The sequence below is a fragment of the Taudactylus pleione genome, unplaced genomic scaffold, assembly GCF_031769625.1.
Source record: "Taudactylus pleione unplaced genomic scaffold, aTauple2 ptg000522l, whole genome shotgun sequence".
NCBI classification, from domain to species: domain Eukaryota; kingdom Metazoa; phylum Chordata; class Amphibia; order Anura; family Myobatrachidae; genus Taudactylus; species Taudactylus pleione.
This window is the reverse complement of record NW_028284924.1, coordinates 2,141,215-2,167,594: the sequence shown is the minus strand read 5'-3', so window position 1 is coordinate 2,167,594 and position 26,380 is coordinate 2,141,215. Positions and strand designations below refer to the sequence as shown.

Below are 26,380 nucleotides of genomic sequence, written 5' to 3'. Positions count from 1 at the left end.
CTTTCACAATCTCCCTGAAATGCTTTTTAAAAAGTAGGTAGGTATGGCGCTCAAGTCGCCCAGGACCTGGCACACAGAGAGGGACTGATATAGTGTAACTATTTTATTAAATTCCATATTAGTGGTTGTGCAAATAAGATTATGTGGTAGATAAACTTATCTTCCAAAAAGAAAAAGTGGACCTGTTGCCCTTAGCATCAAATCAGATCCTAGCTATCATTTTCTAGAATGTACTAGATAAATGTTAGCTACAATCTTATTGGTCACCGTGGGCAACACCCACCACTTTGCTCCTGTGTTTCTTCACAAACTTTAAACAGGACATGTTTTACCTCCAGATCTGTGTCTGCCTCCCTATCCATTTCCCTGCCATGAAAACGCCGACTGCGCCAGTTCCGATCATTCATACCTCTGCCGCTGTAAGCCAGGATTCACTGGAAATGGGCAAAACTGTTCAGGTATGCAATAATCAATATATCATATGAAAGATAACATTTATTTTTATATTGTTTTTGTTAGGACCGTACCTCCGAGTGGCTTCTTTTAAATCACCCGGGCAGATAGTTTTAACCAAAACGCAGTTTATTCTGTAGATGGCAATACAGACATGTGGATATACAATCACCAGACAGATGCGATTCTTTGCAGGTACACCATACACAGGTGATGGAAGTCCAGTTCCTAATCACCAATCCACAAACACACCAATACAGTTAGAAAACACAGATTATATTCCCTTAATTATTCCCTTGGTGTTGGCGGAGGACGAATTAGGGGTGGTAGCCAGATTGTGATAGGTGGGAAAATGATAAAACTAAGGGCCCCATTTAATAATGAGTCCTATGCTTGTTATCACTCAATGCTAATCTTAAATGGTGCTTCAACCAATCTGCTCCTAACTGTCAATTTACAGGTTGTGTTTGAAAAGTGACAGTTAGGAGCTGATTGGTTGGAGCACCATTTAAGATTAGCATTGAGTGATAACAAGTTGTTAAACGGGGCCCTTAACTCTGTGCGTGTCCTCCCCTCATGGCAGTTGGTGCTGAGTGTCCTCCCCCCATTGCGGTTGGTAACTGTTGGCTCGCTGTGGAGCCGGTGCCTAGACGTCCAATCCAAGGCACCAGTACACAACGACCTTGTTGGATAAACATAAAAAGGTTGACGATATTTTATCTGCATATGCTAATTATTTATCCCAGAAATCTTGTTTTATCTTATCTTTGAATAAGCACTCATGGGGGTATATTTACTAAAGTGCAGGATTTTTGAAGTGGAGATGTTACTCATAGCAACCAGAGCCGGCACTAGACATAGGCAAACTAGGCAAAAGCCTAGGGCCTTTGGAATGCCTAGGGGCATGCATTCCAAGCCTAAGGCCAGCTCAGCTTGACAGCGGGTAATGTAGAGAGCAAGATGGACAGACAGCACCTCAGCTCTTGCTGTCCTACAGGTCTCAGCTCAGCTCTGAATAGGCGGCAGCTCATACAGCTGGCAGCAGCGGGACCAGGGAGCAGAGACAGTGGGGGCAGGGGGCTGTAACAAAAATCGCAGCTGGAGGAGGGCCGCTGGGTTTGCCCAGCCACAGAAGCTCCTCCTCCCAAGCGGAGTCCAGCAGGCTGGGCCTGTCTGCAGGGAGACACACATGGGGGTGGGGGCGTCAATGCTCTTGCTGGCACTGGGCACCAAAATGTCTAGTTACAGCTCCGTGGATGAGGATCGCAATGGGTGAGGGGTGATGGATGTTGCTGTGATCTGTACTGACGGTTGATTGGTGCTGTGCTGGAAGAGGGGTGCTGGGTCTGAGGCGGAACTAGCGCCGGTGCTAGGGGGCACCACCCAAAATCTTGCCTAGGGCATCAAACTGGTTAGGGCCGGCTCTGATAGCAATCAATCAGATTCTAGCTATTATCTTCTAGAAGGTGCTAGATAAATGTTAAGTAGAATCTGATTGGTTGCTATGGGCACCCATCTGCACAATAAGGAAGCCTGTAACACACAATTTGTTCATATCATCCCAATTACCTTATTCCGCATGGAACTAAGTGCACATATGCACCTGCTTCATACTTTACCAGGACACAGGACCGTAACTAATGGCGCATACACACTGGCCGATATTTATGAACGATTTGAACGATAGCGACATCTTTGAACGATATATCGTTCAAATTGTCCAGTGTGTGTGCAGTAAGCGATGAACGATGCGCGCTCCCGTGGTTCGTTAATGATATCCCCATTCGTCTGTACATGCGGCTCAATCGGGATATACTGTAGTTAATGATGCCATGCTGCCGATTGCCATAGATGCCATGCTGCCAAATGCCATGCTGCCTAGGCAGAAGTCTAGGTACACTTGCCCACATTGAGGCACTTAGCATCACTACAGATTTTGCTTTGTGCATGGGGCATTGTGTGCTTTGTAAGTGACTCCCAGCACCTCTGATATTGTATACCTGTGTAATTACATATATATATATAATTAATACTGTAGTTCTAATAATAGATTTCAAATATCCTGTATTTGTTAAATATTACATTGAATTCATTTTAAGATTTCATTAAAAATGCATTAGCATAATGACAGATTAATCTCATTTCTAGATATTAACGAGTGCCAAACGCTGTCTGCCTGTCCGAATGCTAAATATGAATGTGTCAATAGTCTCGGGTCATACCGGTGCTTCTGCCGCTACAAAAGTGTGGATGACTCACAGTGCGGTAAGTAGATATCACAATCCTACCAGAAAGTGTAATATAAAGAAGAAATAACACAGCCGTGGAGTTTTTGTTCACACTGCGATTCTTGCATGACATGATAATAAACCTATTTATCTTCCATACTTTTTATACATTCCATAGACTTGCTGACACTTTTCTCCTCAACAATTGGAAAAGTCAACTGTTCTCCCCTGTCTCAAATCCATACTTAGATATACGTAGACCTATTGTGTCACTGGTGACTCCATACTTAGACATACACAGGCCCATTGTGTTACTGGTGACTCCATATTTAGACATACACAGATCTATTGTGTCACTGGTGACTCTATAGTTAGACATACGCAGACCCATTGTGTCACTGGTGACTCCATACTTCGAAATACGCAGACCTGATGTGTCACTTGTGACTCCATACTTAGACATACGCAGACCCATTGTGTCACTGGTGACTCCATACTTAGTCATATACGCAAACCTGTTTTGTCACTGGTGACTCCATACTAAGACATAAGAAGGCCCATTGTGTTACTGGTGACTCCATACTTAGTCATATACGCAAACCTGTTTTGTCACTGGTTACTCCATACTTAGACATAGGCAGACCTGTTGTGTCACTGGTGACTCCATATTTAGACATACGCAGGCCTATTGTGTCACTGGTGATGCCATACTTACACATATGCATGCCTATTGTGTCACTGGTGATGCCATACTTAGACATACGCAGGCCTATTGTGTCACTGGTGACTCCATACTTAGACATACACAGGCCTATTGTGTCACTGGTGACACTATACTTAGACATACGTAGACCTGTTGTGTCACTGGTGACTCCATACTTAGACATATGCAGACCCATTGTGTCACTGGTGACTCCATACTTAGTCATATACGCAAACCTGTTTTGTCACTGGTGACTCCATACTAAGACATAAGAAGGCCCATTGTGTTACTGGTGACTCCATACTTAGTCATATACGCAGACCTGTTTTGTCACTGGTTACTCCATACTTAGACATAGGCAGACCTGTTGTGTCACTGGTGATGCCATACTTACACATATGCATGCCTATTGTGTCACTGGTGATGCCATACTTAGACATACGCAGGCCTATTGTGTCACTGGTGACTCCATACTTAGACATACACAGGCCTATTGTGTCACTGGTGACTCTATACTTAGACATACGTAGACCTGTTGTGTCACTGGTGACTCCATAATTAGACAAATGCAGACCCATTGTGTCACTGGTGACTCCATACTTACACATATGCATGCCTATTGTGTCACTGGTGATGCCATACTTAGACATACACAGGCCCATTGTGTCACTGGTGATGCCATACTTAGACATACACAGGCCCATTGTGTCAATGGTGACTCCATACTTAGACATATGCAGACCCATTGTGTCACTGGTGACTCCATACTTAGTCATATACGCAGACCTGTTTTGTCACTGGTTACCACATACTTAGACATATGCTGGCCTATTGTGTCACTGGTGATGCCATACTTAGACATACACATGCCTATTGTGTCACTGGTGATGCCATTCTTAGACATACGCAGGCCTATTGTGTCACTGGTGATGCCATACTTAGACATACACAGACCCATTGTGTCACTGGTGACTCCATACTTAGACATACGCAGGCCTATTGTGTGACTGGTGACTCCATACTTGGACATACGAAGACCTGTTGTGTCACTGGTGACTCCATACTTAGACATACGCAGACCCATTGTGTCACTGGTGACTCCATACTTAGTCATATACGCAAACCTGTTTTGTCACTGGTGACTCCATACTTAGACATAGGCAGACCTGTTGTGTCACTGGTGACTTCATACTTAGACATACGCAGACCCATTGTGTCACTGGTGACTCCATACTTAGACATACGCAGATCCATTGTTTCACTGTCACTGGTGACTCCATACTTAGACATACGAAGACCCATTGTGTCACTTGTGACTCCATACTTAGACATACGCAGACCCATTGTGTCACTGGTGACTCCATACTTTGTCATATATGCAAACCTGTTTTGTCACTGGTGACTCCATACTTAGACATAGGCAGACTGTTGTGTCACTGGTGACTCCATACTTAGACATACGCAGGCCTATTGTGTGACTGGTGACTCCATACTTGGACATACGAAGACCTGTTGTGTCACTGGTGACTCCATACTTAGACATACGCAGACCCATTGTGTCACTGGTGACTCCATACTTAGTCATATACGCAAACCTGTTTTGTCACTGGTGACTCCATACTTAGACATAGGCAGACCTGTTGTGTCACTGGTGACTTCATACTTAGACATACGCAGACCCATTGTGTCACTGGTGATTCCATACTTAGACATACGCAGATCCATTGTTTCACTGTCACTGGTGACTCCATACTTAGACATACGAAGACCCATTGTGTCACTGGTGACTCCATACTTACACATATGCAGGCCTATTGTGTCACTGGTGACTTCATACTTAGACATACACAGGCCCATTGTGTCACTGGTGATGCCATTCTTAGACATATGCAGGCCTATTGTGTCACTGGTGATGCCATTCTTAGACATAGGCAGGCCTATTGTGTCACTGGTAACTTCATATTTAGACATACACAGACCCATTGTGTCACTGGTGATGCCATACTTAGACATACAGAGGCCTATTGTGTCACTGGTGATGCCATACTTAGACATACACAGGCCTATTGTGTCACTGGTGACGCCATACGTAGACATACACAGACCCATTGTGTCACTGGTGATGCCATACTTAGACATACACAGGCCTATTGTGTCACTGGTGATGCCATACTTAGACATACACAGACCTATTGTGTCACTGGTGATGCCATACTTAGACATACAGAGGCCTATTGTGTCACTGGTGATGCCATACTTAGACATACACAGACCCATTGTGTCACTGATGACTCCATACTTAGACATACGCAGGCCTATTGTGTCACTGGTGACTCCATACTTAGACATACGCAGACCCATTGTGTCACTGGTGATGACATACTTAGACATACACAGGCCTATTGTGTCACTGGTGATGCCATACTTAGACATACACAGGCCTATTGTGTCACTGGTGACGCCATACTTAGACATATGCAGGCCTATTGTGTCGCTGGTGACTCCATACTTAGACATACAGAGGCCTATTGTGTCACTGGTGACTCCATACTTAGACATACACAGGCCTATTGTGTCACTGGTGACGCCATATTTAGACATACACAGACCCATTGTGTCACTGGTGACTCCATACTTAGACATACAGAGGCCCATTGTGTCACTGGTGATGCCATACTTAGACATACAGAGGCCTATTGTGTCACTGGTGATGCCATACTTAGACATACACAGGCCTATTGTGTCACTGGTGACGCCATACGTAGACATACGCAGACCCATTGTGTCACTGGTGATGCCATACTTAGACATACACAGGCCTATTGTGTCACTGGTGATGCCATACTTAGACATACACAGACCTATTGTGTCACTGGTGATGCCATACTTAGACATACAGAGGCCTATTGTGTCACTGGTGATGCCATACTTAGACATACACAGACCCATTGTGTCACTGATGACTCCATACTTAGACATACGCAGGCCTATTGTGTCACTGGTGACTCCATACTTAGACATACGCAGACCCATTGTGTCACTGGTGATGACATACTTAGACATACACAGGCCTATTGTGTCACTGGTGATGCCATACTTAGACATACACAGGCCTATTGTGTCACTGGTGACGCCATACTTAGACATACGCAGGCCTATTGTGTCGCTGGTGACTCCATACTTAGACATACAGAGGCCTATTGTGTCACTGGTGACTCCATACTTAGACATACACAGGCCTATTGTGTCACTGGTGACGCCACATTTAGACATACACAGACCCATTGTGTCACTGGTGACTCCATACTTAGACATACAGAGGCCCATTGTGTCACTGGTGACGCCATATTTAGACATACAGAGGCCTATTGTGTCACTGGTGATGCCATACTTAGACATACACAGGCCTATTGTGTCACTGGTGATGCCATACTTAGACATACGCAGGCCTATTGTGTAGCTGGTGACTCCATACTTAGACATACAGAGGCCTATTGTGTCACTGGTGACTCCATACTTAGACATACACAGGCCTATTGTGTCACTGGTGACGCCATATTTAGACATACACAGACCCATTGTGTCACTGGTGACTCCATACTTAGACATACAGAGGCCCATTGTGTCACTGGTGACGCCATATTTAGACATACACAGGCCTATTGTGTCACTGGTGACTCCATACTTAGACATACACAGGCCTATTGTGTCACTGGTGACGCCATACTTAGACATACGCAGGCCTATTGTGTCGCTGGTGACTCCATACTTAGACATACAGAGGCCTATTGTGTCACTGGTGACTCCATACTTAGACATACACAGGCCTATTGTGTCACTGGTGACGCCATATTTAGACTTACACAGACCCATTGTGTCACTGGTGACTCCATACTTAGACATACAGAGGCCCATTGTGTCACTGGTGACGCCATATTTAGACATACAGAGGCCTATTGTGTCACTGGTGATGCCATACTTAGACATATACAGGCCTATTGTGTCACTGGTGACGCCATACTTAGACATACGCAGGCCTATTTTGTCGCTGGTGACTCCATACTTAGACATACAGAGGCCTATTGTGTCACTGGTGACTCCATACTTAGACATACACAGGCCTATTGTGTCACTGGTGACGCCATATTTAGACATACACAGACCCATTGTGTCACTGGTGACTCCATACTTAGACATACAGAGGCCCATTGTGTCACTGGTGACGCCATATTTAGACATACACAGGCCTATTGTGTCACTGGTGATGCCATACTTAGACATACGCAGGCCTATTGTGTCGCTGGTGACTCCATACTTAGACATACAGAGGCCTATTGTGTCACTGGTGACTCCATACTTAGACATACACAGGCCTATTGTGTCACTGGTGACGCCATATTTAGACATACACAGACCCATTGTGTCACTGGTGACTCCATACTTAGACATACAGAGGCCCATTGTGTCACTGGTGATGCCATACTTAGACATACAGAGGCCTATTGTGTCACTGGTGATGCCATACTTAGACATACACAGGCCTATTGTGTCACTGGTGACGCCATACGTAGACATACGCAGACCCATTGTGTCACTGGTGACGCCATACTTAGACATACGCAGGCCTATTGTGTCGCTGGTGACTCCATACTTAGACATACAGAGGCCTATTGTGTCACGGGTGACTCCATACTTAGACATACACAGGCCTATTGTGTCACTGGTGACGCCATATTTAGACATACACAGACCCATTGTGTCACTGGTGACTCCATACTTAGACATACAGAGGCCCATTGTGTCACTGGTGACGCCATATTTAGACATACAGAGGCCTATTGTGTCACTGGTGATGCCATACTTAGACATACACAGGCCTATTGTGTCACTGGTGACGCCATACTTAGACATACGCAGGCCTATTGTGTCGCTGGTGACTCCATACTTAGACATACAGAGGCCTATTGTGTCACTGGTGACTCCATACTTAGACATACACAGGCCTATTGTGTCACTGGTGACGCCATATTTAGACATACACAGACCCATTGTGTCACTGGTGACTCCATACTTAGACATACAGAGGCCCATTGTGTCACTGGTGACGCCATATTTAGACATACACAGGCCTATTGTGTCACTGGTGATGCCATACTTAGACATACACAGGCCTATTGTGTCACTGGTGACGCCATACGTAGACATACGCAGACCCATTGTGTCACTGGTGACGCCATACTTAGACATACGCAGGCCTATTGTGTCGCTGGTGACTCCATACTTAGACATACACAGGCCTATTGTGTCACTGGTGACTCCATACTTAGACATACACAGGCCTATTGTGTCACTGGTGATGCCATATTTAGACATACAGAGGCCCATTGTGTCACTGGTGATGCCATACTTGCTGTGCAGCAACACTGTCCTAATGCCTGGAGGTGATAAGGGACCACTAAATTAATATTATATAGACATACACATAGGGCCTGATTCTAAGTCATACAGAAATGCGGCTTTTGCCGCAGCCACATCTTCATCTCATGCTAATATGGCCGCCAATTTCTTTAAAATGTAGACGCCCACTTGCAGCGCCTTGTGCCTGTGGTAATCTGTCTCAGTGCACCATCAGACTCACCAGTGAAACTTGCCCCATGGCACGTGCAGTTTCTCCGTCTGAACATGTACTCCTGTGTGAGTGTCTTTGCATTGTGACATTCCAGCTTCTGCCTAACCACCCCTCGCTACCTCCCAGGTACGCCCACCAAAGTCCACATGCCCTGCGTCCAAATTCATTCTGCGTCCCCATGCGTTAACAATTGGGATGCATGCGCAGTGCGACTCAGTCACAAGTGCAGTGCTTATAACATCGGCCATAAAAGCACCATACTTATCAGTTGCTTCTGATTAGAGCAGCCGGTGGTTATATCAACTTATATTTCTATGTGTGAATATACATATATAATACTGGGTGTTGAGATTGCAGAGTTATTTAGGTACACACCAGCGGATGACTCAATCTATGAACAGCCCAGTTACTTATCCAGTGGTGTTGGTTTATTAAGAGATAGCAGGTACAGCCGTACTTACTGTTACATATGTTCTGGTGATGGAGTAGAGTTTGAGCGGAGCAGGGTTCTATACAGCTCACCAGCCGGGAAAGTATATAGCATTAGGGTTAGGCTGAGAAGTGGGGCAGGTAATGGTTAGCACGAGGGAGAGGGTTAGGGATTAGTGATAAGGGGAGAATGCTGGAGCATCACAGGTCTGCACTCGAAGTGACAGCTGGGATCCGGTAGAAGACGCTTCAGCCGCCGCTGCTACCGGGACAAGGTAAGTGACCACTGGGCCACCAGGGACGGTTTGTCAACAGTTCATCATGTCAACATATCATCTGTGAGGATATGATGAATTTCAACATGGTCTATGTGTTATTTCCACCATGTCGACGTGCTGCAGGTCAAGAGTTCGACCATGTTTACAGCCGACCTGATGACTGTAGACAAATCACACCACACCCGCAACACGGAGGCAAAATCTGGGTCCCATTAAAAGTACAGGATGAAACCAGATGACCACCAGCTCCAGACTGGTGCACGATATAAGTCCTGTCACAGAATTAAATGGCCGCATACCTCTCTGCATAATAAGGAACACGTGGAAAACATTTGTCCTCACCACCTCACTATAATCTCACTTCACAAAATGAAATCTCATTTTGACACTGCTTTGCAAAAGGAGGCGCCGATTCCATACTTATTATTATTAACTTTTATTTATATTGCTCATTACTTTATTTTCTTCATAACAATAAATCCATCTTCCTAAAAACCACAGGTGAGGTGTCATACACGTAGGAATATGAAAGTGCGGACGGGGACTGCAGAGGGTCAGCAATTGTCTGGCAGTGGTAGAGACCATTTCCAAGAATGATCATTTAATGGTGCGTACACACTGGGCGATAAAGTGGACGACTGAACGATAACGATATCATTATCGTTCAGTCGTCCACTTTATCGTCCATTTTTAACCCCAAAAAGATGAACGATGACGACGACGCGCGTTCCCGCGGGTCGTTCGTCATCATCGTTCATCGGGCTGACATGCAGGCCAACCTGACGATCTCGTCAGGTTGCTGCATGTCAGGGAATGGGGAGAGAGCCCGGCGCTGAACGATATCGTTAATGATATCGTTCAGCGGCTGTGCTCAATGTCATGAACGACATTGAGCACAGCCTGCCGGGGACACACTACACGATATCGCTCAGGGAGCATATTGTGTAGTGTGTACCCACCATAACACTGTTATGTTGCAAAACAAGGGCGCATTGAAGTGTCAGAATCCAGACTGCCCAGTGCCTGCTACGTCTGTTGTCTAGTTCCTTTTATTTACTCTTCCATACATTTTGCATTCTGTTATTTTGCCAGTAGGAACAGCACATTCTGAAACCATAGAATTGATGAGTGCTGAGCTAATTGTCATTTATTTCCCTCATTTAGGTACATTTAACAAGCAGTGATAGGTAATGCACCTAGGGCTTACAGCTGCAAGTGCTATACGGAGCTCATTAAATATTGGAGAATTGTACTGATGTGTCACTCACAGGCGTCCTCCCTGCAGTAAGCGGCTTGTGCTTGCTGTCATTGCTTGTTTTAATTTATGCTCCAGTGTTCTTGTATAAAGTGCCATATAGAAAATAACTTTTTCACAGCGTGAAACACCAGATACTGGAAACCAGGGTTCTGCTATTTAAAGCCCAGTAATTGCAGTCTTTAGCTGCATTAGTTTAAATTTCAAGTCAGCAAGTGACTGTAGCTATGTTTAGCTTACAGTGAGCTTTGTTATATAATTGCTAGAACGGTCACAATCACCATGCTGGTTTCCAGGGCATTAAAGATCTGAACCATTTGCACAGTGATATAGGAACAAAATAAATTGGTTAATCGCCTGGAATTTCCAAGACTGCAATGAAACAACTACTGTACACTTGAGTTGAACAGACATGAGGAGAAGCTTGTGCTTTCTGTTATTGGACAAAGAGTATAAAAAGAGGGACGCTGACACACTGTAGTCCTTAGAGTCAAGAAAATATCTCTGTTTCTGGTATATCCAGGGCCGGTGCTAGGTGTCTCGGCACCCAGCGCCATCTTGTGCTCCCCATCTGCCCCGCCCCCTTCCCTCACTGCACCCTCCCCCTGAGCATAAAATAATAATGGCAGCAGGTGGGTGGAGGGCAGGGATCTTCTGCAGCTGGACCCCAGTGCCCCCTGAGCGGCTGAAAGCACGGAGTGTGCTTGGAGCCGGCCTCGGGTATATTCTCTATATTTTTTTAAGCAGTTCCAGCCCCGGTGTGTTAGGGTTATGGTATAAAAGATAGACAGTTAAATGGTCGTCAATGTCTAGATCATAGTTGCTTACCTTTCAGTTGCTCTTCCTGGGAGAAGCCCGGGTAAGAGAAGCAGCAGGGGGGGTGATGGGGGCGGGGCCTGACAAATCGCGTCATTAAGCCCTGCCCCCTCGTGGTAAAATTGCCGCGATTGGTTACAATTTACATAGGGGGCGGAGCCAAACAACGTGATTCATGTAGAATCACGTCTTAAGCCCCGCCCCCTACACGGAGACCCGCAATCGCCGCCAGAATTCTCCTCATTCTGCCCACTTCACTAGGAAGTGGGCAGAATGCGGGAGAAATGCCTACCCTTCCGGGGGTGCGGGGGGTTACCCGAAAAATCGTGAGCCTCCCGCGAAAACCGGGAGGGTAGGCATGTATGGTCTAGATAGACACCAGATGTTAGACAAGCAATAGGTCGACAGGGACAAAAGGTTGACAGCGACTAAATGTCAACATGGAAGAATGTCGACAGGAACAAATTTTTGACATGATCAAAAGGTCGACACACACATGGTCGACACATTTTTGTTTTCTAACCCTAATCTTCACCCTACCCGTCCCCTACCCTTCCCCTAACCCTCCCTCTTGGTGCCTAACCCTAACCATCCCTTCTAATACCTAACCCAAGCCCTCCTGTAAGTTCCTAAAACTAACCCTCCCTCCTGGAGCCTAACCCTAACTGTCAGGGTAAGTGCCTAAGCCTAACAGTTGGGGTACTGTATGTCGACCTTTAGTGTGTCAACCTTTCTATTGTCTGTCTATCTAGACATTGTCAACGTTTTACGTTTTAACTGTCTATCTACAGTCCTGATACCGAGTATTAGCACACTGTGCAGGTCCGTATCAGGGCGGCAGTGCACCTTGTGTAGCACTGCCGCCCCTTCCCTCCCCCTGAGCTGCTGAAATATTGTAAACGCCGGCAGTTGGATGGAGGGCAGGGTTCTCATGATGCTCAGTCAATCTCTTCTGGAGCCGGCCAGGTTGCCGCGGGCAATTGATACCGCCCCTCACATTTCTGCTTCCGTACGCCTAAATGTGTTCTGCGACTCTGCACAAACAGAATTGGGTGCGAAAAACATTGCTCCATAGCCTGGACATGTACCCAACACAGGGGCGTATCTGTAATGGGTGCAGGGTGTATGGGGCACATGGGCCCCTGGGTCCAGGGGGGCCCTGCACTGCACACCATGAACCCATAATATACTTACCTCTCCGGAATCCCATATCGGCGTGGGGGTCTGGTGCTGTAAAAACATCTGGAAAATGGCTGCCGCGGGCATTTTCCCGGTGACCCGTGCATTCGCTGTAGACTTTGGGCACACTCTAGTACCCAAAGTCTAAAACTTCGGCTCTGGCCGCACACAGCTCAGTGCGCTGGTGGTTGCGAACGGAGAGGAGGGGGGCCCATGATGGAGACTGCACACGGGCCCCCTCCTCACTAGAAATGCCCCTGACCCAACATGTACAGCTCAGTGTCCTCTATATTGTGATATCTGACGCAACAGCTCAAAGGTTCCCTGGGGTCTATTTAGTAAGCCTTGGATGGCGATAAAGTGGACAGAGATAATGTACCAGCCAACCAGCTCCTAACTATAATTTTTCAAACACAGCCTGTGACATGGCAGTTAGGAGCTGACTGGCTGGGACTTTGGCCCTCATTCAGACCCACTCGCGAGCGGCTGTCCGCTCGCAAGTGGGTCGATGGTCTGCACTGCGCATGCGCACGAAGGAGGGAGCTCCGTCGTGCGCATGCGCGAGATGCGACGAGCGAAGGACTTTCCTTCGCTCGTAGTGTCTCATCAAAGGGGGCGTGCTGTCGATGTTGACTGACAGCACGCCCCCTTTGGTGGGCGTGCCGGGGGCGTGCCTGCCAGACGGAGGCGTTCCCAAGGGAATGCCTACCGTCTGAAGCCGGCCCCACTGACATCACTAGTGATGTCAGTGGGAGTGATTTTGGCTCTGATAGAGCCAAAATCACTCCTGGCCTTGCGGTTGAGAAACTCAACCGCAGGCTTCTGCTCGCAGTTTTGATGGTCGCGATGGTCAAGACCATCGCGACCATCATCCTGCATGCTCGTATATGCTGTGGGTGGTGACCCACAGCTATACGAGCGTCCAGGAGGACGCTCCATATTTATGGAGGTGGGCCCTGATTCAGAGCGAGCGCTGTGGTCAGAGCGTCCGGCTCTGAATCAGGGCCTTTATCTCCTTTCACTTTATCTCCATCCAAGGCTTAGTAAATAGACTCAATTACAAAGCACTAATATTGGGAAAGGACGGGTTTTAGGGGTTATTTAAGATTCATTTAAAGTTGAAAACATCCAAGAAAATTGTGATTATTTTGACACTGGTTCTGCCATGTAGATCTACTAGAGTTCTGTTAAACACAGTAGTGCTCTTATGTTTAATAAAAACTTAATTTAACATTTATGATTTAGCAATGGCAAAAAAAACATTGCTCCATGAAAGTTGATCAATTGCTAGTAGTGCCGGACTGGTTGCATGAAGGCCCCACCGGAGGAAGGCATTGGTAGAGGTCCATGCTTACAGGGAGTGACCAGCCTCCAGAGGGGTGTGGCCAGTCACCACAGAGGCTTGGCTAACCGTTATAGAGGACATAGGGCCTGATTCAGCAAGGATCGCAATTGCAAATCTGCATGCAGCCAGCTTTCCAATTGCGATCCTTGCTATTATGCAAATGCAGCAGGAGGTGTACAATTCCCCCTGCTGCATTTGCAATCCTAGCACTGCGACAGAATTCGCAGACTGGCATCACCATCGCGACCATTGTCAGGCTGGCCGGGTTGCGACCCCACTACACTGCACTGATCAACGTGGGCTGGCCACTCCAAGAAAATGGGGTGGTCACGCCCCTGTTTCTGGTAATGCCAGCTGACCCCGCCCCCACACCGCCCCTTAAATGCCTCTGTCTGTCCATCTACCAGAGGCATTCAAGGGCCTGTGTGTGACTACGCAGGACCCATTCTGCACGCTCTCAGAATAGGTCCTGCGCAAGCACAGATTCCCGATAATTGTGAATCTGCGATCAGCAGTGCACTTGCTTGCACGGCTGAATCAGGCCCATAGCCTACAGACAACATGGATACTACAGTGCATGGTCTGTTGATCCATGTTCCTGCTCTACCAGGTAACTGACTCTGTGATAGAGTAACAATGTATAATTAAAGTGCACAATCTGAAACCTGACAAGAGAAGAGAGGGTGGGGGCCTCATGCAGTGGGGCCCACTGGGGATTTCTCCTGTACCCCTGTGGGCCAGTCCGACCCTGCTTGCTAGCACTCTTCTGTTGACGTCTATAGATGGGGATCTGCGAGATGCAAGCAGCTGCTAGATTTAAAGTGCCCATCGATGGCACCCACACCTGATGCTCCCCAATGATCATTGATATCAATCATTAGGGCTTTAAATCAGTAACGTTCCTCTATCGGTGATCGATTTCCATCTATCAATAAGTTTTTTTAAGTCTATCGACAATCAATGTTATGGAACACAGAGCTGAAAACATAACGTTTTTCAACAACCGTTCGAAATCGACCATCGATGGTCTATGGTGCTAACGGTTTTGATCATTGATGTCTTATTGATGATTGATGGTGGACTATCGAGGTTTAGTAGTGGGACTTCTGACATGCCGACATAATGATATATATATGTTGACATTGTGACCTGTCCATATTGTGGATGTCGACATTTTAACCTGTCTAAGTTCTGTAATGTCGACAGTGTGACCATGTCGACCTTTTAACTGTTGACCCTTTGTCCATGTCGATACTTTAAACTTGACATATATTGACCGTGTCGATGTTTTGGCGTTGATGTTTTGACTGTCAATGTTATGTACCCAACCCAATCTGTCCCACTGTGTGAGTGAAGTGGAGCAAGGGAGAGAGCGGTATTCTCCTTTTCATGCCAGTGCTCCATTAATGGTGTAAGTTACCCATATAACAATACACCTATTAGAGTAAAGAGAGAGTGACCATTTGTGTCACTGTGCTTCTTCTCGCCATCAGTATATGCAGAGCGCTGCTAATGACCGAACTGTCACACTGGGACAGAACGCTCCTGACTGAAAACACCTGCACTGCGGAGGCAGCCATTTTGTGGACCACAAATATATTCATAACAATGCTTATTTACCTATCAAATTACTTGTTACAACTGGCATCACTGAGGCACAAGGGAAGCAGCCATTTTGTGGGCCAAACCAGTAAGCATGAGAATGCTGCTTATGATTTCCTTAGGAAACCAGTAATTTTACCAAGACACCGTGAAGGCAGCCATTTTACAATCTAATCAGAAAACATAATGGGCCTGATCCAGAGCCACACGCAAACCGCACCATGTTCACGTGCTTGAGCGAAATGGTCCATTCAGGGCGTTATGGGAGTGTTGCGGGCGAGTAAATGGAAGCGTCTGTGTGCACAGAGGCACCATCGCAGACATAGGAGACCATGGTCAGACAAAGAGAACCTGCACCTGCTGTAGGGCTGGTGAGAATGATGGTGAGAATGATGGTGAGAATGATGGTGAGAATAATGGTGGCGTCTAAGGACGTACCAATCAGTATTACTGCGTGTACGGACACAGAACGTGGACATTACAGTCTTTACATATACGGCCGGCCGGATGTACACAAGGGAGGGAGTTTGTAGCGGCATTTGCATAAAGTCGCTGATGGGCGCCCGCCAATAGACGCTGCTGCTGCCGGCACTTCTGCGTCTGAATAAATCTGGTAATACTGCTAAATGGTTTTTAATCACTCAATAAATAAAATGTAATGATTAGTGTTATTGTCTTCTCTATTTATAGGTGATTCCACAAATCCACCAGGTATGTATAAGACGGCTAGGCTTATTCATTGGTATTTATAATCTTTATAATTGATCGTCTCAGTCGTTATCGCAGCCCCTCAGAAATGTATTAGCCTCGTGCATTTTATAAAGTATAGGCTTCCCCGGGAATATGAGGGAGCCATTGTCGAAGAAGCCAGCAATCATTCATAACGCTGGTAGGGATTATTGCCGGCAATGACCATAGTAACCCTCTACTATATAGGGCAAAGTGATAAAGTGGCACATCCCTATCCCCCATAACGGTCTTAGGGCCTGATTCAGAGATGTACGCCAATGCAAACGCAACTGCGATCTCTCACGGAAATGTGTGTCTGAAGTGCTCTGGGGTCCTAGAATGTGTGACCACTAATATCAACCACACTGTCCATTATGTGATATCAGTGTAAACATGACAAATGTTCTTAGGTAATTGGGTGTGCTGCCACATGATGCTGTTCTTGATAGTCCCCATGTAGATGGTCGGAAGAGGTGCTCTCTCCATTAGTATGGGCGTAACTACCATAGGTGCAAGGCATGTAGCTGCAATGGGGCCCAGAGATTAGGGGGCCTGTTTCCTTGTCAACGTTACATGCGTTATATACATTTTTCACCATTGGGTAGTACATAGGGGCCCTTACAAACTTTTGCTATTGGGCCTTCAAATACCTAGTTATGCCCATATCTGAGTGCACAGCATCAGAGACTATCATACACTACACACTTGTAAGTAAGATGAATGCTACTTACCCGGATACCGACTGTTGGTCCTGAGTGGTCCCAAACCATGCAATCCTATGCACCTGGTTAGTCCATTTATTGTTTGTCAGCAGATATACTGTTACAGACCAGTCATATAGTATCAGCTATAGAAACAATTCCAATCTGTAGAACGCTCCGGCTGATAAGTCACCTAAAGTGCCTATAACACTGAATATAGGTTAAATCCCGCAGCTAGAACCACCAATAGTCACCGACGCTTAGTAAATATACCCCCTTGTGTCCTGTACAGGACTGTTCCTGTCCTGTATTTTAGCATTAGATGATCCTAAAGGATTTTCTATTTCTAGGTTGGAATATTTTTAATTGCACGTTGAATTGGCTGACCTGGAATGCAACTGGAAACGTTTCCAAGCTGAACACTGCCTCTTTCCAAAAATATTCCAGGCAGTATGAAAAAACTGTAAGTATGCTCTAATAGCTTCATATCTACCTGTATGTATGGGCCCCTTTAGTCATTAGAAAGTCCAATTCCTGGTTACTATGTGTAGCACTTTGTTAGTAAATAAGCACCAGTAACTTGCACAATTAGATCATTTGCAGAATTAGCACATTTTCCTACTGTAATCCTCATTTGGAGTCATGACGAGCAACAAGCTAAAGTGGGATTCTACGATAATTGTAAGATATTCGTTTTTTAAAGTCTAGTGAAAATATATAATATATATATATTTTTTAAACTTGTCTTTTACCTGAACTACCCTAATATGCTTTATGTAATGTAGACGAATGACTATGGAGGAGATGTATAAGGAGGACAGGTGAAGAATTTGCCAATAGCAACCAACCAGCTCCCAGCTATCATTTCATAGAATGTACTTCATAAATGATAGCTACAGGCTGATTGGTTGTTATGGGTAACTTCTCCACGTAACCATTTTAGATGGTTTAAAACATCTCCCCCTACAAGCACTGCAGGTACATCATTAGACCTTCCTATGATAGACCGGGATGTAGTTATGAGAGCCTCCAGTCTCAATTCCGACAGCGGAATCCCGGCAAGGGATTTAACATAGGAGTAGAAATACCGACGCCTATGTTAATACCGACTCCAGAACTTAGAGGACGCCAGCCCAAACGAAGGTAAGTTCGAGTAGGGTTAGGCACCCCCAGGGAGAGAGTAGGGTTAGGCACCCCCCTGGGAGGGTTAGGTTTAGGGAGCGGTAAGAGGGGGTTAGGATTAGGCACCCCCGGGGAGAGAGTAGGGTTAGGCACCCCCAGGGTGATAGTAGGATTAGGCACCCCCGGGGAGAGAGTAGAGTTAGGCACCCCCAGGGAGAGTTTAGGGTTAGGCACCCCCAGGGTGAGAGTAGGGTTAGGCACCCCCCTGGGAGGGTTAGGTTTAGGGAGCGGTAAATGGGGGTTAGGATTAGGCACCCCCGGGGGAAGGTTAGGGTTAGGCACTAGGGGGGAGGTTAGGGTTAGGCATCACTAAGGGAGGGTTAGGGGAGGGGGGGACAGGGGAGGGTTAGGGTACTTACCTGCCCAGTCGGGATCTCCTCCTGTCGGGCATCCGCTGTTGGTACACAGCCGCCGGTATTTCAATCCCATAACGATAGACCTACATCGCAACAGTCCTAATTTTCACGGGCATTCCAGGTTTTTAGAGGTCAGAAGGGCCAGGACCTGCAAAATAGCAAGTCTGACCCTAAACCCTCCCGCCTCCAACGGTTTCTCGAGCTACCCTTATGTCGTAGTCACCATGTTATTTCATATTACCTCCTACGTTACAAAACAAAAAGGAAAAAGGACTTTGCTGCTCATGGTTTTGTGTTACAGCCTGATGGCAGCCAATGATATATTTCACCCTTTACTAATCTCTTTTTTACCATAGCTAGAAAATATTTTATCACTTGGATTTCAAAACAAGTTCTACAGCCTGCAGTATAAGGATTCCCCCAGGGAAGGGACATTTGAGTATAGGATTAACGTCTCCAGCGATACCCCACATTGGTTTGTAAAGGATTATTTAACTCGAGTCTACAATTACTATCAGTTCAACAAGTCTTCAGTTGAAGGTATCGTATTATTCTCATTTTGTTACTTAGCTAATTATTTTGTTGTGTGAATAGTAGCTAAGCTTTTACTCGTAACACTCTCCTGGTACAAAGTATCCTGGGGGAAACTCTCACCCTGACCAGGGGGCTTCAGGCTTAGCAGGTACCTCACTGTGAGCAGAGGAAGAGGCAACCAGTATCAGTCTCTGGGAACCTGTATGATGTAGATTCAGTATTATTATTATTATTATTATTATTATTATTATTAATAATAATAATAATAATAATAATAATAATAATAATAATAATACATAGATGGTAATGTATAGGGATAGAGGGCACGCTTTGGTGGGACAATCCAATACAATACACATTTCTGATCATGATGGGTGTGGTACAAAGAGTCGACACCAGTATGTCGATATGGGCAGGATGTCAACATGTCAAATCTCGACATTCACAATGTCGAAACTGATATAATGTTGACAGTTGGCATGTCAACAATGTGATTTTACATTAAGTTTGAATGTAAACCTAACCCTAACAGCAGCCTAACCCTAACAGCAGCCTAACCCTAACCCTAACAGCAACCTAACCCTAACAGCAACATAACCGTAACAGCAACCTAACCGTAACAGCGACATAACCGTAACAGCGACATAACCCTAACAGCAACCTAACCCTAACAGCGACATAACCGTAACAGCAACCTAACCCTAACAGCGACATAACCCTAACAGCAACCTAACCCTAACCCTAATAGCAACCTAACCCTAACAGTAACCTAACCCTAACCCTAACAGCAACCTAACAATAACAGCAACCTAACACTAACAGCAACCTAACAATAACAGCAACTTAACCCTAACAGCAACCTAACCCTAGCAGCAGCCTAACCCTTACAGCAGCCTAAGGGTATGGCTGCAGTTAGGCATAAGGCTGCAGTTAGGGTAAGGCTGCAGTTAGGATAAGGCTGCAGTTAGGGTTAGGTGGCTGTTAGGGTTATGTCGCTGTTAGGGTAAGGCTACTGTTAGGGTTAGGTCACTGTTAGGGTTATGTCGCTGTTAGGGTTAGGTCGCTGTTAGGGTTAGGTCGCTGTTACAGTAAGGCTGCTGGTAGGGTGAGGTCGCTGTTAGGGTTAGGTCGCTGTTAGGGTAAGGCTGCTGTTAGGGTTAGGTCGCAGTTAGGGTTAGGCTGTTGTTAGGGTTAGGCTGCTGTTGGGGTTAGGCTGCTGTTGGGGTTAGGTCGCTGTTAGGGTTAGGTCGCTGTTAGGGTAAGGCTGCTCTTAGGGTTAGGTTGCTGATAGGGTTAGGCTACTGAAAGGGTTAGGGTATTGTTAGGATTAGGCTGTTGGAACGGTAGGGCAGCCTAACCGTAACAGAAGCCTAATCGTAACAGCAGCCTAACCCTAACAGCAACCTAACCCTAATAGCAACTTAACCCTAACAGCGACATAACCCTAACAGCAACCTAACCCTAACCCTAACAACAACCTAACCCTAACAGCAACCTAACCCTAACAGCAACTTAACTCTAACCCGAACAGCAACCTAACCCTAACAGCAACTCAACCCTAACAGCAACCTAACCGTAACAGCGACATAACCGTAACAGCGACATAACCCTAACAGCAACCTAACCCTAACAGCGACATAACCGTAACAGCAACCTAACCCTAACAGCGACATAACCCTAACAGCAACCTAACCCTAACCCTAATAGCAACCTAACCCTAACAGTAACCTAACCCTAACCCTAACAGCAACCTAACAATAACAGCAACCTAACACTAACAGCAACCTAACAATAACAGCAACTTAACCCTAACAGCAACCTAACCCTAACAGCAGCCTAACCCTTACAGCAGCCTAAGGGTATGGCTGCAGTTAGGCATAAGGCTGCAGTTAGGGTAAGGCTGCAGTTAGGATAAGGCTGCAGTTAGGGTTAGGTGGCTGTTAGGGTTATGTCGCTGTTAGGGTAAGGCTACTGTTAGGGTTAGGTCACTGTTAGGGTTATGTCGCTGTTAGGGTTAGGTCGCTGTTAGGGTTAGGTCGCTGTTACAGTAAGGCTGCTGGTAGGGTGAGGTCGCTGTTAGGGTTAGGTCGCTGTTAGGGTAAGGCTGCTGTTAGGGTTAGGTCGCAGTTAGGGTTAGGCTGTTGTTAGGGTTAGGCTGCTGTTGGGGTTAGGCTGCTGTTGGGGTTAGGTCGCTGTTAGGGTTAGGTCGCTGTTAGGGTAAGGCTGCTCTTAGGGTTAGGTTGCTGATAGGGTTAGGCTACTGAAAGGGTTAGGGTATTGTTAGGATTAGGCTGTTGGAACGGTAGGGCAGCCTAACCGTAACAGAAGCCTAATCGTAACAGCAGCCTAACCCTAACAGCAACCTAACCCTAATAGCAACTTAACCCTAACAGCGACATAACCCTAACAGCAACCTAACCCTAACCCTAACAACAACCTAACCCTAACAGCAACCTAACCCTAACAGCAACTTAACTCTAACCCGAACAGCAACCTAACCCTAACAGCAACTCAACCCTAACAGCGACATAACCCTAACAGCAACCTAACCCTAACCCTAACAGCAACCTAACCCCAACAGCAACTTAACCCTAACCCGATCAGCAACCTAACCCTAACAGCAACCTAACCCTAACAACAACTTAACCCTAACAGCAACCTAACCCTAACAGCAATCTAACCCTAACAGTGACATAACCCTAACAGCAACCTAACCCTAACAGCAACCTAACCCTAACCCTAACAGCAACCTAACAATAACAGCAACCTAACCCTAACAGCAACCTAACCCTAACCCTAACAGCGACATAACCCTAAAAGCAACCTAATCCTAACCCTAACAGCAGCCGAACCCTAACAGCAGCCTAAGGGTAAGGCTGCAGTTAAGCATAAGGCTGCAGTTAGGGTAAGGCTGCTGTTAGGGTTAGGTCTCTGTTAGGGTTAGGTCGCTGTTAGGGTAAGGCTGCTCTTAGGGTTAGGCTGCTAATAGGGTTATGCTACAGAAAGGGTTAGGGTGTTGTTAGGGTTAGGCTGTTGTAAGGGTTAGGCAGCCGAACCGTAACAGCAGCCTAACCATAACAGCAGCCTAACCCTAACAGCAACCTAACCCTAATAGCAACCTAACCCTAACCCTAACAGTGACATAACCCTAACAGCAACCTAACCCTAACAGCAACCTAACCCTAACAGTGACATAACCCTGACAGCAACCTAACCCTAACCCTAACAGCAGCCTAACCCTAACAGCAACCTAACCCTAACAGCAACCTAACCCTAACAGCAACCTAACACTAACAGCAACCTAACCCTAACAACAACCTAACCATAACAGCAACCTAACCCTAACAGCAACCTAACCCTAACCCTAACAGCAACCTAACCCTAACAGCGACATAACCCTAACAGCAACCTAACCCTAACACTAACAGCAACCTAACCCTAACAGCAACCTAACAATAACAGCAACCTAACCCTAACAACAACCTAACACTAACAGCGACATAACCCTAACAGCAACCTAATCCTAACCGTAACAGCAGCCTAACCCTAACAGCAGCCTAAGGGTATGGCTGCAGTTAGGCATAAGGCTGCAGTTAGGGTAAGGCTGCAGTTAGGATAAGGCTGCAGTTAGGGTTAGGTGGCTGTTAGGGTTATGTCGCTGTTAGGGTAAGGCTACTGTTAGGGTTAGGTCACTGTTAGGGTTATGTCGCTGTTAGGGTTAGGTCACTGTTAGGGTTAGGATGCTGTTACAGTAAGGCTACTGGTAGGGTGTGGTCGCTGTTAGAGTTAGGTCGCTGTTAGGGTAAGGCTGCTGTTAGGGTTAGGTCGCAGTCAGGGTTAGGCTGTTGTTAGGGTTAGGCTGCTGTTGGGGTTAGGCTGCTGTTGGGGTTAGGTCGCTGTTAGGGTTAGGTCGCTGTTAGGGTAAGGCTGCTCTTAGGGTTAGGCTGCTGATAGGGTTAGGCTACTGAAAGGGTTAGGGTATTGTTAGGATTAGGCTGTTGGAACGGTAGGGCAGCCTAACCGTAACAGAAGCCTAATCGTAACAGCAGCCTAACCCTAACAGCAACCTAACCCTAATAGCAACTTAACCCTAACAGCGACATAACCCTAACAGCAACCTAACCCTAACCCTAACAACAAACTAACTCTAACAGCAACCTAACCCTAACAGCAACTTAACTCTAACCCGAACAGCAACCTAACCCTAACAGCAACTCAACCCTAACAGCGACATAACCCTAACAGCAACCTAACCCTAACCCTAACAGCAACCTAACCCTAACAGCAACCTAACCCTAACAGCAACTTAACCCTAACCCGAACAGCAACCTAACCCTAACAGCAACCTAACCCTAACAACAACTTAACCCTAACAGCAACCTAACCCTAACAGCAATCTAACCCTAACAGCGACATAACCCTAACAGCAACCTAACCCTAACAGCAACCTAACCCTAACAGCAACCTAACAATAACAGCAACCTAACCCTAACAGCAACCTAACCCTAACCCTAACAGCGACATAACCCTAAAAGCAACCTAATCCTAACCCTAACAGCAGCCGAACCCTAACAGCAGCCTAAGGGTAAGGCTGCAGTTAAGCATAAGGCTGCAGTTAGGGTAAAGCTGCTGTTAGGGTTAGGTCTCTGTTAGGGTTAGGTCACTGTTAGGGTAAGGCTGCTCTTAGGGTTAGGCTGCTAATAGGGTTATGCTACTGAAAGGGTTAGGGTGTTGTTAGGGTTAGGCTGTTGTAAGGGTTAGGCAGCCGAACCGTAACAGCAGCCTAACCATAACAGCAGCTTAACCCTAACAGCAACCTAACCCTAATAGCAACCTAACCCTAACCCTAACAGTGACATAACCCTAACAGCAACCTAACCCTAACAGCAACCTAACCCTAACAGTGACATAACCCTGAAAGCAACCTAACCCTAACCCTAACAGCAGCCTAACCCTAACAGCAACCTAACCCTAACAGCAACCTAACCCAAACAGCAACCTAACACTAACAGCAACCTAACCCTAACAACAACCTAACCATAACAGCAACCTAACCCTAACAGCAACCTAACCCTAACCCTAACAGCAACCTAACCCTAACAGCGACATAACCCTAACAGCAACCTAACCCTAACACTAACAGCAACCTAACCCTAACAGCAACCTAACAATAACAGCAACCTAACCCTAACAGCAAACTAACCCTAACCCTAACAGCAAACTACTCCTAACTGCGAAATAACCCTAACAGCAACCTAACCCTAACAGCAGCCTAACCCTAACAGCAGCATAAGGCTGCAGTTAAGCATAAGGCTGCAGTTAGGGTAAGGCTGCTGTTAGGGTTAGGTCTCTGTTAGGGTTAGGTCGCTGTTAGGGTAAGGCTGCTCTTAGAGTTAGGCTGCTAAAAGGGTTATTCTACTGAAAGGGTTAGGGTGTTGTTAGGGTTAGGCTGTTGTAAGGGTTAGGCAGCCAAACCGTAACAGCAGCCTAACCATAACAGCAGTCTAAACCTAACAGCAACCTAACCCTAACAGCAACCTAACCCTAACCCTAACAGTGACATAACCCTAACAGCAACCTAACCCTAACAGCAACCTAACCCTAGCAGCAACCTAACCCTAACAGCAACCTAACCCTAACAGTGACATAACCCTGACAGCAACCTAACCCTAACCCTAACAGCAGCCTAACCCTAACAGCAGCCTAACCCTAACAGCAACCTAACCCTAACAGAAACCTAACACTAACAGCAACCTAACCCTAACAACAACCTAACCCTAACAGCAACCTAACCCTAACAGCGACATGATACTAACAGCAACCTAACCCTAACCCTAACAGCAACCTAACAATAACAGCAACCTAACAATAACAGCAAACTAACCCTAACAGCAAACTAACCCTAACCCTAACAGCAACCTAACCCTTACAGCGAAATAACCCTAACAGCAACCTAACCCTAACAGCAGCCTAACCCTAACAGCAGCGTAAGGCTGCATTTAAGCATAAGGCTGCAGTTAGGGTAAGGTTGCTGTTAGGGTTAGGTCTCTGTTATGGTTAGGTCGCTGTTAGGGTAAGGCTGCTCTTAGAGTTAGGCTGCTAATAGGGTTATGCTACTGAAAGGGTTAGGGTGTTGTTAGGGTTAGGCTGTTGTAAGGGTTAGGCAGCCAAACCGTAACAGCAGCCTAACCATAACAGCAGCCTAACCCTAACAGCAACCTAACCCTAACAGCAACCTAACCCTAACAGTGACATAACCCTAACAGCAACCTAACCCTAACAGCAACCTAACCCTAGCAGCAACCTAACCCTAACAGCAACCTAACCCTAACAGCGACATAACCCTAACAGCAACCTAACCCTAATAGCAACCTAACCCTAACAGTAACCTAACCCTAACAGCAACCTAACAATAACAGCAACCTAACACTAACAGCAACCTAACAATAACAGCAACTTAACCCTAACAGCAACCTAACCCTAACAGCAGCCTAACCCTTACAGCAGCCTAAGGGTATGGCTGCAGTTAGGCATAAGGCTGCAGTTAGGGTAAGGCTGCAGTTAGGATAAGGCTGCAGTTAGGGTTAGGTGGCTGTTAGGGTTATGTCGCTGTTAGGGTAAGGCTACTGTTAGGGTTAGGTCACTGTTAGGGTTATGTCGCTGTTAGGGTTAGGTCGCTGTTAGGGTTAGGTCGCTGTTACAGTAAGGCTGCTGGTAGGGTGAGGTCGCTGTTAGGGTTAGGTCGCTGTTAGGGTAAGGCTGCTGTTAGGGTTAGGTCGCAGTTAGGGTTAGGCTGTTGTTAGGGTTAGGCTGCTGTTGGGGTTAGGCTGCTGTTGGGGTTAGGTCGCTGTTAGGGTTAGGTCGCTGTTAGGGTAAGGCTGCTCTTAGGGTTAGGTTGCTGATAGGGTTAGGCTACTGAAAGGGTTAGGGTATTGTTAGGATTAGGCTGTTGGAACGGTAG

The 26,380-nt window shown here is 46.3% G+C and overlaps 1 protein-coding gene across 1 annotated transcript in view; it reads left to right on the top strand.

Annotated features, from left to right (window-relative positions):
- Window positions 1-26,380, top strand: part of LOC148501281 (uncharacterized) — a 161,408-nt gene that overhangs the window by 102,084 nt on the left and 32,944 nt on the right. The window contains exons 20-24 of the mRNA XM_088450737.1: window positions 339-458; window positions 2,602-2,718; window positions 16,608-16,628; window positions 17,698-17,814; window positions 19,246-19,425. Coding sequence (XP_088306863.1) covers window positions 339-458; window positions 2,602-2,718; window positions 16,608-16,628; window positions 17,698-17,814; window positions 19,246-19,425 — 555 coding nt within the window. The remainder of the gene's footprint in view (window positions 1-338; window positions 459-2,601; window positions 2,719-16,607; window positions 16,629-17,697; window positions 17,815-19,245; window positions 19,426-26,380) is intronic.